We start from the raw sequence: 14,990 nt of genomic DNA, 5'->3' as shown, positions 1-14,990 counted from the left end.
AAATTTTCCATGTCTAATTTATTCGACCATCACTGATGAAGAGGAGACAAGGACAGCATGACCCAGAAGGTATGGAGGAGAATTTGAAGATGTCAGGAGCTCCCTTCCACTTCGGCTCTGCATCCAAGATGGCAGCGCCCATGACCACCAAGGTCGCAGGTTCAATGCCGATTATAGGTCACACTCACTAGTGTTCCTGGGTGCTCTGATTGTAGTATTGACTTTTGATCCATTGCCTTAACTCAGACCATGATCCTTTGCTGCCTGCCTCCTGAACTTTTGCCTGAATCCTGACTACTCTAATTCTGAACCCTTTGGCTCCTGTGAACTGGACTTTAACCCCTAGTGCTTCCTCCTGTGTCCGGACCTCTCCACAATCGGAGCCCCTGACAGATGAGAACTCTATCCACGCAACTGAGGAGACACACAAGGAGAAGAGCCCCAAATACAGTAAATACTTCATTGTGATATGCTTATCTATCCTATGCCGATCTGTCCTACATACTCTATAAAACTACCCATCTTGGAGGGGGGGCAGTTTTTAGAACAATTAGCACCTCGGTCATTTATCTCAATTAATAATTACCACTGTGACTGGATGATACATTCACATCTCAACGTGTTCATGTTGCCTAAAACCTGCCTGAAGAAATTCAAGGAGCCATTGTGATTGGCTTGTAGTGATTATATGACTCTTTTAGGATGGGAGTAACACTATACAGTATTGATCCCTTTGGCCTGCAGGCTGAATGCCGTGACTGGTTATACACATGCCCAAATTATAGGGGATAATCCAGGCATTATGGCAAGTACAAGAATTTAAAACGTTGGGACACCCAATACAACTCAGTTGAAGTAGAGAAGACTTTTGTTTTAGGTTTACATTGCTGAATCAAATAAAACTAAATCGGAATGACTTTTAGTACTTACAGAAGGAGCTCAGATCCATTATGAAAGAATCATTTTTTCCCAGCTCGTTCCTTGCAGAGCAGAAATATTTTACATTCTCCCAGTTTATAGTTATTTTCTCCCCGTGTTCTTTCAGCTCTTCCTCCTCTCCTTCTTTATTAATGCGGAACCAGGTATAGGACTGAGCAGGGGGGTTGGCATTGCTGGTACATCGTAAAGTCACTTGCTCTGCTTTTATTTTATTTTCTCCATCAAGTTTAATGATCAGTACATTTTGGGGAGGATCTAGAGGAAGTGCATTTGTCATTCGTTTTATGTGCAGTTTATAATTATTCTTTTATTCTGCGAAAATGTTCATTCTACGCTAATCAAATAAGTCCAATACCATTAAGGGTCAGAATATGAATGCACGGAAAGATCCAGGTCCTGAGCATTCTGGATAATAGGTCCCATACCTGTACTTTGTAATTGGACTATACTATAAATGAATAATATATAATTAATGAATATAGACTGATCTTTTTTCTGCAAAAAATACACATCTCCATAGGCCCTACGCGTTTTCTGTCCAAGGGCATCTAATCATGGACTATGGAGTGCCAGGTGGCCCATCTTTAGCCTAAAGAGGCAACTGTGTGGCATTGTCTTAAAGGGATACTGTCATGGGAAAAAAATTTTTTTTCAAAATGAGTCAGTTAATAGTGCTGCTCCAGCAGAATTCTGCACTGAAATCCATTTCTCAAAAGAGCAAACAGATTTTTTTATATTCAATTTTGAAATCTGACATGGGGCTAGACATTTTGTCAATTTCCCAGCTGCCCCAAGTCATGTGACTTGTGCTCTGATAAGCTTCAATCACTCTTTACTGCTGTACTGCAAGTTGGAGTGATATCACCCCCCTCCCCCCCCCCCAGCAGCCAAACAACAGAACAATGGGAAGGTAACCAGATAGCAGCTCCATAACACAAGATAACAGCTGCCTGGTAGATCTAAGAACAACACTCAATAGTAAAAACCCATGTCTCACTGAGACACATTCAGTTACATTGAGAAGGAAAAACAGCAGCCTGCCAGAAAGCATTTCTCTCCTAAAGTGCAGGCACAAGTCACATGACTGGGGGCAGCTGGGAAATTGACAAAATATCTAGCCCCATGTCAGATTTCAAAATTGAATATAAAAAAATCTGTTTGCTCTTTTGAGAAATGGATTTCAGTGCAGAATTCTGCTGGAGCAGCACTATTAACTGATTCATTTTGAAAAAAAAATTTTTTCCCATCACTAGTGTTTAATACTTATAGAGACATATAAAGGGAAGGGATACTTACATGTGATATTTAAAATGAGACTTTCTTGTGAGACTCGTCCCATTGGATATTCAGATTGGCATATAATAGGAGTGCCATGATCCTGATAGGTCGGGATATAATCCATTTCCTGTACAAATCTCCAGACTCCGCCCTCAAGTTCTTCTCTCCGATCTGTTTTGTTAAAGCCGACTTTGTTCCATTGGGGCACAGGGGGATTGTGGGTACAGGTGTGTCGTACAGAGCAGGTGATACGGACAGAAACTCCTTTAGTCAGATTAGTGGGCAACTTTAGCACTGGCTTGTCTGGGATATCTGAGAGACACAATATACATATTTCTTTATAGACTTGTAGTGCTCATTGTGAATAAAAGAATGTACTTATATATCTCTATATAGATCTACTGATTAGTCCCTGATACTTCTGAAATGTGTAATTTGTGGTACAATTCTATGATTAAATTATAGTCCTATAAGTGTTAGGAGTTTCTTACTGTACAACATCTGCAGTAGTTTTATTACTTCTCTCTTATCCTCCCCAAGTCACTTCTCCTCTATTGACCTGTTGGTCAATATGAGTTTTTACTGCCTGACTAATCACTGCCGATTACTAATTGAATTAGGGCTGTTTGTAGTTTAGCACTCACTGATGAGGGATCATTTACCAGAGCTGCCCTTGCCTGTAGTAATTGCACTGCCGTACAGCTGCTCTCTGTGCCACTGCCCTGATGCATTTCGTGCCTACTGGGGCACTTATTCATAGCCTATGAGTAAGTGCCCTAGTAAGTGCCCCAGTAGGCATGAAACGCGTCAGGTCTTGACTTGTATGTCCTAATAAATGACTTGAAGTTTTAATCATATTTTGGTTTTTACGTTTTGGAGAGAAACTCCAACAATTTGTTGGCTTTTGTCACATGTTATGCACCCATGGACTGGGGTGAACTGTGAGTATATTTTTTTCTCCTCTCACTACTATTGTTCCTGTTATTTGCTTCATTTTGCTTTATTTATAGTGGTGCTGTTATTGCCATTTTTGCATCAGTTTTGATATTTTAACCCTGGGGCTACTACCACCACCTCTGAACCAGGCAATAGTTGCAGTGTTCCCACAGTGAAATTGCATCCAAAAAACATTAAAGTACAAGTGCAAATGTGATTATTTTGATGCATCAGCTACAACTGCATTAAAGGAGAAGGAAAGGCTAAAAGTAAGTAAGCTTTATCAGAAAGGTCTATATAAATACACCAGTAAACCCTCAAAGTAATGCTGTTCTGAGTCTTCTGTCAAAAGAAACACCACATTTGTTTCCTTCTATTGTGTACTCATGGGCTTCTGTATCAGACTTCCTGTTTTCAGCTTAAACCTCCAGGGCTTGGGCTTGAGCATGCTCAGTTTGCTCCTATCCCCCTCCCTCCTCCCCTCCCTACTGTAATCTGAGCTCAGAGCTGTAAGTGAGCAGGGAGAGACTCAGGCAGGAAGTGATGTCACACCAAGCTTATATGGCAGCTTCTATCCTAAACAAACAGAGACAGTGTCTAGAGCAGTTTATTCAGGTACGGTAAAGCATTCTGCAGAGTAAATATAGCGTTCTAGCTTGTACTATTGTGGCTAATCTATTGGCAATAAACTGTCTTGGTGCTTTCCTTCTCCTTTAAGGGCAACTCCCCATGATGGCCATAATGATCTTGGAAATATGGGAAGAGAAACACTCATTGTAGGTATAAAAAATGTCTATTACACCTTAAAGGAGAACTAAACTCCCCAATGTAAAAAACTCATTCCACTACCCACCATAATGCCCCTCCACTCATAGTGCATTAGTGCCCCTAATTGTGCAACTCATGTAACAGTGCAGAGTAGCGCAGAGGAGCTCAAGGCCACCATCTTCTGCCGACACAGAGATATTTGGCACATGCACAACTGGAGTCAATCCGGTGTTTGTGTCAACTGTGCATGCGTCTGGAAACTCCGTAAATGGCCGAAGAGAAGGAAGAGGATCCAAAGAAAATGCAGAAGATGGTGCCCTTGAGCTCCACTGAGCTACTCTGCACAGATACGTGAATTGCCCAATTAGGGGCACATTTTCACTAATGCACTATGTGGGGAGTGGAAGAGGCTTTTCACACCAGGTGGGGTTTCGTTCTCCTTTAATTGCACTTTGCCAATGGCAATATGGAAAGTATATGGAAATTTATGCATGTCACCATCTACAATTTTTTTGCCAAAATGCAGCAAAAATCCACAGCAAAAAATGTTGCCAAGACAAAATTTTTGCAGAGACACAAAAGTCACCATAAGAAAAAAAACACCCATAGACTTTAATGCATTTGGACGGAAAAGTTGCTGAGACAAAATTGTAAGTGAGACAAAACAGTCACCCATAACGCTCATTGACTTTAATGCATTTGGACGAAAAAGTCGCAGAGACAAAAAAGTCGCAGAGACAAAAAAGTCACCAAGACAAAGAAGTCACCAAGACAAAATTGTCGGTGAGACAAAAAAGTCACCCATAACGCTCATTGACTTTAATGCATTTGGACGAAAAAGTCGCAGAGACAAAAAAGTCGCAGAGAGTCACCAAGACAAAAAAGTTGCCTCAAGAAAAACGCTCATTGTCTTTACTGTATTTTGAGTGAGAAAAAATTGTTGGTGAGAAAAAAAAGTCACTGAGACAAAAAAGTCACCAAGACAAAATTGTCGCAGAGACAAAAAAGTCACCATAACAAAAAACGGCCATTGACTTTAATGCATTTAGACAAAAAAGTCGCAGAGACAAAAGACTCACAATGCAAAAAAGTTGCCTCAAGAAAAATGCCCATTGTCTTTTCTGCATTTGGTCTGCATAAAAAGAATGATGACGCCCATTGACTTCAATGCATTTCGCAATTTTTTCCGCCGTTCCGCTCATCGCTAGCTATGATCGCTGTTACTCACAATAATGATTTATAGATGATAATCCAGCGAAACCCTGGGCCTTTGCCTTTCATGTTGATGTGAGTAGCTGGTACGGTACTGTAGCTCTTAAAAAATACAAATCAAAACCTTTTGGATAAAAGAATAGAATTTCTCCACATTTTCTTACAGCAGAAGATCTTTTTTATGCTTCATCGGCCTTTATACATTAGTGATTAACAACTAAGGATGATGAGCTCCACCTTACATATATCTGTCATTAATTATGTGAGTAGCTGTGAGTAAACTTTGTTATTTTCCCATAGAGTATCTTACCTGAGACCTGAACCAGCACTTTATTAAAGGAAAACTATACCCCCAAAATGAATACTTAAGCAACAGATAGTTTATATCAAATTGAATGACATATTACAGAATCTTACCAAACTGGAATATAAATTAACATAAATATTGCACTTTTACATCTCTTGCCTTGAACCACCATTTCGTGACTCTATCTCTGCTGCCTCAGAGATCACCTGACCAGAAATACTACAACACTAACTGTAACAGGAAGAAGTGAGGAAGCAAAAGGCAGAACTCTGTCTGTTAATTGGCTCATGTGACCTTACATGTGGTTTGTATGTGTGCACAGTGAATCGTACGATCTCTGGGGGCGGCCCTTATTTTTTAAAATGGCAATTTTCTATTTATGATTACCCAATGGCACATACTACTAAAAAAGTATATTATTATGATAATGGTTCATTTACATGAAGCAGGGTTTTATATATGAGCTGTTTTACTCAGTATCTTTTAATAGAGACCTACATTGTTTGGGGGGTATAGTTTTCCTTTAAATCCTTTGTACCGATCACAGTTGATATTCACATTTATACACGGATAATATGTTCCACCATCTCTCACGTCATCAATCCTCAAGGAGCAGCTGTTTGACTTGTTCCCCACCAGGGAAGTTCTGTCTGTGAATTCTGCATTTATACTGGATGGATTTTTGTTATTGAAGATTTCTGGGTCAGTAAATGATTGTTCCCTGTACCAGATCAGATGGAAGTCTGTAGGCACCACATTGATTGTGCAGGGGATCTCCACACAGGATCCCTTCAGTGCTGTGATGGACTGTGGGAGATAAACCGAGGGATCCTGAGACTCTGAGCCTGGGAACCAACCTGAGCAACAGACAAGAACATTAGTGCAACCTCATTAATGAGAAGAGTTATGTTAACCCCTTCATGGGGTATGGTTTCCAAGACTGCCTGGTCAATATCTGTCAGCAAATCAGCTATATAAAAACAAGTAACGAAGACCAATTAAAGCTGCTTAGAACTGAACATTCTATGACATACTAAAAGTTAACTTAAAGGTGAAACACCCCTTTAATGACAAGAAAATCCTACTGCAGATTTCAGGCAAAACAGACATTGGATAAATGCTTAAAATTTCATGTGACAAAATAGTGAGCAAAATGGTGCATTTTGGAGAATGCTTTGAATACTAACTCTTTGATAAATATGCTAAATGGTGACTCACAGTAATTAGTATGGAATTGCTTAATTATTTGCAGAATGAAAAAAATGTATTTCAAAGCAGTTTTCTGATATATATCATTGAACCACATAAATCATAACAATCAGGTTCTGGATTGTTATCTGGAAATAAGTTTTACCTTGAAGAGCCGCCAGCAGAAATATCCTCTTGGAAGAAATGTGAAGTTCCATGATCTGTAGTTTCAGCCACACTGATTTATAGACATTGGCCTTTAGCTGCCTTGGATTTTTTTTATCCTATAAAGAGAGTGAATTCGAAAATATATCTTTACATGGAAAGCAAACAAATAAAAACACTTAAAACTGAGGTGCAGATTTATCAATTGTCGAGGTGAATTTTCAAATGAAATAAATTCAAATGTCAAGATATTTTTGTGTACTTTGACTAAGGAATAGTCCAAATTCGATTTGAATTTGAAAAAATGTCAAAAATTCAAATATCAAAATTTATCATGTACTGTCTCTTTAAAAATTCAACTTGGACCATTCACCATCTAAAATCTGCCGAATTGCTGTTTTAGCCTATGGGGGACCTCCTAGAACCTATTTGGAGTCAATTGGTGGACTTTGAAAAATCTAAGTTTTTTTGGGTGAAAACGTCAAATTTGATCAAATGTGCTATTCCTTCGATTTGTACGATTCGAATTCAATTGGTGGACCTTGAAAAATCAAAAGGTTTTTTTTTTTTTTTTTTAAAAACGAATTCGGACCTATTTGATTGAAAACGGACCTATTCGACCAAAAAAAGTATTTTCAATTCGAAATTCGACCCTTGATAAATATGCCCCTTAAAGGGGATGTAAAGGCAAAAAAATAAAATCCCATTTTTACTTTCTTTAACGAAAAATAAATCTATCTCCAATATACTTTAATAAAAAAAAGTGTACCGTTTTTATAATGAACCTGACTGTATGCAGTGAAATTCTCCCTTCATTTACTTGCTCTGACTCCTGAGGATAGGAAATTTCAGATGGTACCTAACTGTACTGCAGGGAAACAATAATACTTTCAAACCAGCAGGGGGAGCCCCCCACCTTACTTCCCTGAACTTGAGCAGCTTTATTTGTTTCCCTATAAAGCAGCCGGTGACTGGGTATGAGATTTGTATCCACAGACCCAGTGCAGTCTGTATATTCTTATTATTAATCAGTCTTACTGTATCGGCTTCTATGGCAAATATTATTTGCTGTTTTGATACTTTATAACGATACCTAATCTTAACCTCCCAACTGAAGCCCAGACCACACTGAGCATGTGCACAGTCTTGGTCTTGCAAAGATGTATAACAAAGTTACAAGATGGTGACCCCCTGTGGCAAACTTTGAAAGCATAAATCATTTGTTTGATTAGACTTGTGGTGCAGTAAGTAGTGATGGGCGAATTTGCACCGTTTTGCAGAAAAATTTGTGAATTTTCAGCTCAATGCGTTGCGCAGGGAAGATTTAGCTTTGATTGGCTGGATCTAAATGGACATTAAATGGGATTAAAATGTACATCGAGAATAATTTATAATAAGTCCATAAGCAACAGCACCTCTTGCACTTACCAGGTCCAGTGGTTAAAGGGGAACTATCTTGAAAATGAAAATTTAATATAAGCTTCATCATACTGAAATTAGAAACATGCTAAATACAATCCATTAAAAATTTGGTACTGTTTCTGAAATAATGAAGTTTATGTTCACTATTCCTCTCTCAGCATCTGTTTCTCTACATTCTGTCTTCATGCAGCAGTTGGGTGTCAGATATTCATTGACAGTTAGATCCAATATATCTTATAGGGGGGCTCCTTTCCTATTAGATGTATTAGAGTTCACTCAAATAACTGATTCCAGTACAAACAAAATCTAACAAAATAACTGCCTTTTGCACAAATCCTGCATGTAGAGAGACATGATGTCTGGTGATTTTAATAGAGTGAGCTCTAATACATCTTCTAGGCAAAAGGAGCCCCCTATAAGATATATTGGATCTAACTGTCAATGAATATCTGACACCCAACTGCTGCATGAAGAGAGAATGAAGAGAAACAGATACTGAGAGAGGAAAAGTGAAGATAAACTTGATTATTTCAGAAACAATGCAGAATATTTAATTGATTGTATTTAGAAAGTTTACTTATTTCAGTATGAGGAAGCTTATATTAAATTTTCATTTTCGCGATATGTCCCTGATGCAGAAATAAATAAATAGAAAATAAGAAAGTCATAAAACGAAATGGGGTTTACGATAGAAATCGAATCCCATATATAAATATGTTTTAAGGGGCATATTTATCAAGGGTCGAATTTCGAATTGAAAAAACTTTGAAATTCGAATTCAAAAAGACCAACCGAAATTAAGTCTAAAGGTGGCCATACACGGATAGATCCGCTCGTTTGGCGATGTCGCCAAACGAGCGGATCTCCCTCCGATATGCCCACCTTGAGGTGGGCAATATCGGGCTGATCCGATCGTGGTCCCTAGGGCCCAACGATCGGATCCTTCACGTTCGCAAACGGGCGGTCGGATCGCGGGACCGCATCAACGAACAGATGCGGCCGCGATCCGACGGGATTTTTAACCCCATCCGATCGAGATCTGGCCGACTTTTGGCCAGATCTCGATCGGGGAAGCCCGTCGGGGGCCCCCATACACGGGCCAATAAGCTGCCGACTCGGTCTGTCGGCAGCTTTTATCGGCCCGTGTATGGCCACCTTAAGTTTTTTTTTTGTCGAATAGGTCTGCTTTAGATCGAATAGGTCAGTTTTCGACCGAATTCAAATCGTACAAATTGAAGGAATAGCGCATTTGATCAAGTTTGATTCAAAGTTTTTCCCCAAAAAAGTCCACCTATTGACTCCACTAGGAGGTCCCCCATAGGCTAAAACAGCAATTCGGCAGGTTTTAGATGGTGAATGGTCGAAGTTGAATTTTTAAGGAGACAGTACATGATAAATTACGATATTCTAATTTTTTTTTCATTTGAAAATTCACCTCGACCTTTGATAAATCTGCCCATTAGTGTTACTAAATATAGTTTGTAAAGTTTTTTTCCATAACTAAATGTAAAAACAAAGTCAAATAGTGACAGGGTACTTACATGTTTCACCAGTCCTTGCCTAGTTGCAAACTGCAAGCAAAAGGAACCAGCAGAGGTTTAGGTTAAGTGAGTGAGTTTACTCTTCTGTTTCCTGTAGCCTACGTTCTCTCTTTCGAAAATATTTCTTGAGAATTAAACCAGACTAAAGAGGAACTCAGGGCCAGAGTTGAAATGCAATTATTCTTCCTGATCATAAAATAACTTCAAAAACCACAAATAATAATAACAAATACCAATTGCAAATTGTTTGAGAATTGTTTCTACATCATACTACAAGTTAACTCAAAGGTTCACAACCCCTTTATAATATAGTCACTGGTTTATATTATAATAACTGGTGTTCTGTATTGTGCCGGAATATAGAATAGAAGAGTAAGACACGATTTTGTTGTATTATTTTTAATTGAATGTACAGTATGTTTTATGAGCAAATAATTTTGTTAGCTTTATGTATTGTAAAATATATACATTAAAGGGATCTTGTCATCAGAAAACATGTTTTTTTCAAAACGCATCAGTTAATAGTGCTACTCCAGCAGAATTCTGCACTGAAATCCATTTCTCAAAAGAGCAAACAGATTTTTTTTATATTCAATTTTGAAATCTGACATGGGGCTAGACATGTTGTCAATTTCCCAGCTGCCCCTGGTCATGTGACTTGTACCTGCACTTTAGGAGAGAAATGCTTTCTGGCAGGCTGCTGTTTTTCCTTTTCAATGTAACTGAATGTGTCTCAGTGGGACATGGGTTTTTACTATTGAGTGTTGTTCTTAGATCTACCAGGCAGCTGTTATCTTGTGTTAGGGAGCTGTTATCTGGTTACCTTCCCATTGTTCTTTTGTTTGGCTGCTGGGGGGGGGGAGGGAGGGGGGTGATATCACTCCAACTTGCAGTACAGCAGTAAAGATTGATTGAAGTTTATCAGAGCACAAGTCACATGACTTGGGGCAGCTGGGAAATTGACAAAATGTCTAGCCCCATGTCAGATTTCAAAATTGAATATCAAAAAATCTGTTTACTCTTTTGAGAAATGGATTTCAGCTCAAAATTCTGCTGGAGCAGCACTATTAACTGCTGCTTTCTGAAAAAAAATTTTCCCCATGACAGTATCCCTTTAAAAAGAACAATGCTTTAAGGTTTCTTTTTTTCTCCAATTTATATTTTTATTGCCATTTTTGGGGGGCTTTATGTTACTGTAACTGCAAAGCTGGTTATATGGCACAAAAACTGGTTATATAATTTACCGTGCCCATAATACTCCAATAACAAATTTTGGTTTATTTATTTAACCTGTTCTAAATCTCTGTGAGTCAGCACCAACATTATTTGTGAGTACAGGTATGGGATACAATATCCGGAATCTGGATCCGAAATTATCTGGAAAGCTCCGAATTACGGAAAGACCTTCTCCCATAGACTCCATTTTATCTGAATAATCCAAATTTTTATTTATAGAAATAAGTTGGGATCAAGTACAAGATACTGTTTTATTATTACGCAGAAAAAGGAAATAATTTTTAAAAATTTCGATTATGTTTGTGAAAGTTCTCATTCGTCCAGGTCATGGTATATCTATAAAAATAAGTCAAATCAACTGGACTTGCTGTGTTTTTCTTGAAGACGTTTAGTCAGTAGACCTTTAGCAGATGATCAGTAGATCTCAAGACACTGTCTATATCACCCTCCTGTTTTATTCTTTTCATTCAGATATTTATTATATTAATTGGCAAGTAAAGGTACAAAAATAAAATCCCATTTTTACTTTAATGAAAAAGAAACCTATCTCCAATATACTTTAATAAAAAAATGTGTACAGTTTTTATAAGAAACCTGACTGTATGCAGTGACATTCTCCCTTTATTTACTGCTGTGGATAGGAATTGTCAGACGGTCCTTAACTGCTGGGCACAGAAATGAACAGCAGGGGGAGCCCCCGCCTTACTTCCCAGCCATGCAGAACTCAAGCAGCTTTGTTCATGACGATCCCTAAGCGCCCAGACCACACTGAGCATGTGCACAGTCTTAGTCTTGCAAAGATGTATAACAAAGTTACAAGATGGTGACCCCCTGTGGCCAACTTTGAAAGCATAAATCATTTGTTTGATTAGGCTTGTGGTGCAGTAAGTTCATGTTTATATTTAGTATACAAAATACAGCATTTCTAGCCTTATTCTATTTTACACTTTACATGCCATTAAAGGTTACATTATAAATAGAGGTTTAAATATAACAATATACATTTTCTCATACATCAATATATGCCATGGAACAGAATGCTAAGGGGCCCATTTACTCAGCTCAAGTGAAGGAATAGAAGAAAAAAAATGTCGAATTTCGAATGTTTTTTTTGGCTACTTCGACGATCGAATGGGCTACTTCGACCATCGACTACGACTTCGAATCGAACGATTCGAACTAAAAATCGTTAGACTATTCAACCATTCGATAGTCGAAGTACTGTCTCTTTAAAAAAAACCTTTGACCCCCTAATTCACCACCTAAAAACTTCCGAAGTCAATGTTAGCCTATGGGGAATGTCCCCATAGGCTTTGCAATCTTTTCTTGGTCGAAGAAAAATCGTTCAATTGATGGATTAAAATCCATCGAACGATCGAACGAATGGCGGTAAATCCTTCGACTTCGATATTCGAAGTCGAAGGATTTAACTTCAACAGTCGAATATCGAGGGTTAATTAAATAAGTAAATTTGCCCCTAACAATGCTTTTAAGGATGAAGATCATAATGTAGACCTTGCAGTAGTATGGGCACTCCTTCTATGGATGGTAGTTTTTGCAGTAACAGCAACATAGTTACTAAGTGTAGTAGTAGATACAATTACCAGTCCACCCGATGTGAAAAATCCCAATGTCAAAAATCCCAAGCTTTTAAGAAATTGACAATATGGGAGTTTCTTTTCTACTTAAAAAGCAGCTGTAACCTGATGGATAGGAGGTTCTAACAATGTGGGACATGTGTGTCGCAGTATACTGAGCGGAAAAAGCATTTCAATTTGCCTTTCCATTGACTCCAATGCAATTCTGCAAATTTTTACGCCAATTTGGGAATTTTGACACAAAAAGAAACATGGCAGATTTTCTCAACACAGTCAACACAACTTGAAAGTAAAAAAAATAGTTTTATTGGTTGCCCAAAAGCAGAAACAAGGTGCCACCAAAAACTGATGCCCATAGTCTTTAATATATTTTCTACAAAAAAGTCCTCTATAGGCTTTAATGCGTGTCGCTCATTTCTCACAGTTTTGCAAATGTTCCCATAGTTTAGTGAATTGTTTGGCAAAGCAGAATGGGGCAGATTTGCTTATCACTTCTGGTGGCAACTCCAACGTTCTCCAGCACCAACAGACACAGTTGCATAGAATTCCATTTTGAAAGGACAGGATCCATGTGAAAGTGAGGGGCAGGTTTGGATACAAATACCTTCATGAATTTCACTAATCAGCACTCAGCATTGTGTCCTATTAAGAGCACCAGCTTTGTATTTATCTAGCTTTGGAACTGCAGAATACATGGGTTTGCGTGAGATTTCGTTTTTTTTTTGTTTTTTTTGTGATTTTTAAATTCAAACTTACAAGATGGACCTCCAGCATTAATTACAAGCTTTTCGAAGTAAGGTAATAAAAGCTGGCAATGGAAAATTTGCAATACGAAAATGTATGCCTTTGTGCAAACAAATTTTCCATTGCGCAAAATATAATACAGCTTTAGCAAACTCGGAAACTGTTTAGCGATCGCTTCAGACAGTGGAAGAAAGACTGTGAATTTTATAGTTTGCACCAGTTGCATTGTATGTAATAAAACTTCTTACTGAAAAAGTTATGTTTGCTCCAAAAGATTACGTCACCTTCAAGCAATGCGCAAATTTGCAAAGTCTAAGGATGAATATTACAATGCGAAATGCAAATTTTTATTTTTATTGTGCAATTTTTTTTCTCTTTACGACTTTTAAAGAGACTTTAAAGGGCCAATTAAACTAAGGGTCGAATATCGAGGGTTAATTAACCCTCGATATTCGACTAGGAATTAAAATCCTTCGACTTCGAATATCGAAGTCGAAGGATTTAGCGCAGATAGTTCGATCGAACGATCGAAGGATAATTCCTTCAATCGAACGATAAAATCCTTCGAATCGAACGATTCGAAGGATTTTAATCCAACGATCGAAGGAATATCCTTCGATCAAAAAAAGTTAGCCAAGCCTATGGGGACCTTCCCCATAGGCTAACATTGACTTCGGTAGCTTTTAGGTGGCGAACTAGGGGGTCGACGTTTTTTTTAAAGAGACAGTACTTCGACTATCGAATGGTCGAATAGTCGAACGATTTTTACTTCGAATCCTTCGATTCGAAGTCGAAGTCGTAGTCAAAGGTCGAAGTAGCCCATTCGATGGTCGAAGTAGCCCAAAAAAAACTTTGAAATTCAAAGTTTTTTAACTTCGAATCCTTCACTCGAAGTTAGTGAATCGGCCCCTAAGTCTTTCTTATTTGGGTTCAAATTCCATACATTCTGACCTGAAGGAGTCTGTGTTTGCAATCTGCTGGAAGATACTGTATCTATAGAGGAGTGATATAATGCTAGAGCTGGTTGCAGTGACCTACTGGCTGAAGGAATAATCTGCTAAACCTTTTTTTTATATCTCTATAATGACTCTAAACATATTTTTTTTGCTTTCCCTTTTTCCTTTCTGAGCTCTCCTTCTCTTTCAGACCATGAAGACCTTCAGAACTCAGGGTCGGACTAGGCCGGGAAAAAACCCAGTGGGCCTTAGCCCTCAGGGGCCCCGCTGGCCCAGACCTGCTCCCCCGAGTGGTGGCGCTGCATCTTTCACGCATGTGTGCACCGCAAGTTTGGAGATCGACAAACCTGCTCACTGCACCAGCTCCAATGGAAATCAATAAAGCATGTGTAATAGGCACCTTTTTAAGGAATTAGGAGGATACAGTATACATATATATATATATCTATATATCAGGGCCGGAACTAGAGGTAGGCAGAGTAGGCACGTGCCTAGGGCGCAAAGCTGAGGGGGCGCCAGGCACGTACCTGCTCTGTCGCCTACCCCATATCCGGTCCCTGGTAAGTTTCATTTAAATGCACTTCTGCGCATGAGCGCTGGTGCGTAGTTTCGCGCATGCGCAATTGAGCCGTGGCCAGGCCCTAGGTAACCTGGCCGGCTCTGATATCTATATCTATCTATATATATATATATATCTATC

The 14,990-nt window shown here is 38.7% G+C and overlaps 1 protein-coding gene across 1 annotated transcript; it reads right to left on the bottom strand.

Annotated features, from left to right (window-relative positions):
* Positions 1-754: 754 nt before the first annotated feature.
* Positions 755-6,846, bottom strand: LOC121396064 (myelin-associated glycoprotein-like). The gene is made up of 4 exons (XM_041570655.1): positions 6,795-6,846; positions 6,007-6,297; positions 2,236-2,529; positions 755-1,194 (listed from the first exon to the last, which is right to left on the bottom strand). The coding sequence occupies exons 1-4, from the start codon at positions 6,844-6,846 to the stop codon at positions 920-922; spliced, it is 912 nt and encodes a 303-aa protein (XP_041426589.1). The 3' UTR covers positions 755-919.
* Positions 6,847-14,990: the final 8,144 nt, after the last annotated feature.

The sequence above is a fragment of the Xenopus laevis genome, chromosome 7S, assembly GCF_017654675.1.
Source record: "Xenopus laevis strain J_2021 chromosome 7S, Xenopus_laevis_v10.1, whole genome shotgun sequence".
In the NCBI taxonomy this organism is placed as follows: Eukaryota; Metazoa; Chordata; class Amphibia; order Anura; family Pipidae; genus Xenopus; species Xenopus laevis.
This window is presented reverse-complemented; position numbering and strand designations above follow the sequence as displayed.

What these genes read in the sequence shown, in the direction of transcription:
- LOC121396064 (XM_041570655.1), bottom strand. Translation starts at nt 6,846, where the DNA reads ATGGAACTTCACATTTCTTCCAAGAGGATATTTCTGCTGGCGGCTCTT. An exon ending in TCTGCTGGCGGCTCTTCAAG is followed by an intron (nt 6,298 to 6,794) that starts GTAAAACTTATT and finishes TCTGTTGCTCAG; the next exon opens with GTTGGTTCCCAGGCTCAGAG. An exon ending in TGGTGGAACATATTATCCGT is followed by an intron (nt 2,530 to 6,006) that starts GTATAAATGTGA and finishes TGTGTCTCTCAG; the next exon opens with ATATCCCAGACAAGCCAGTG.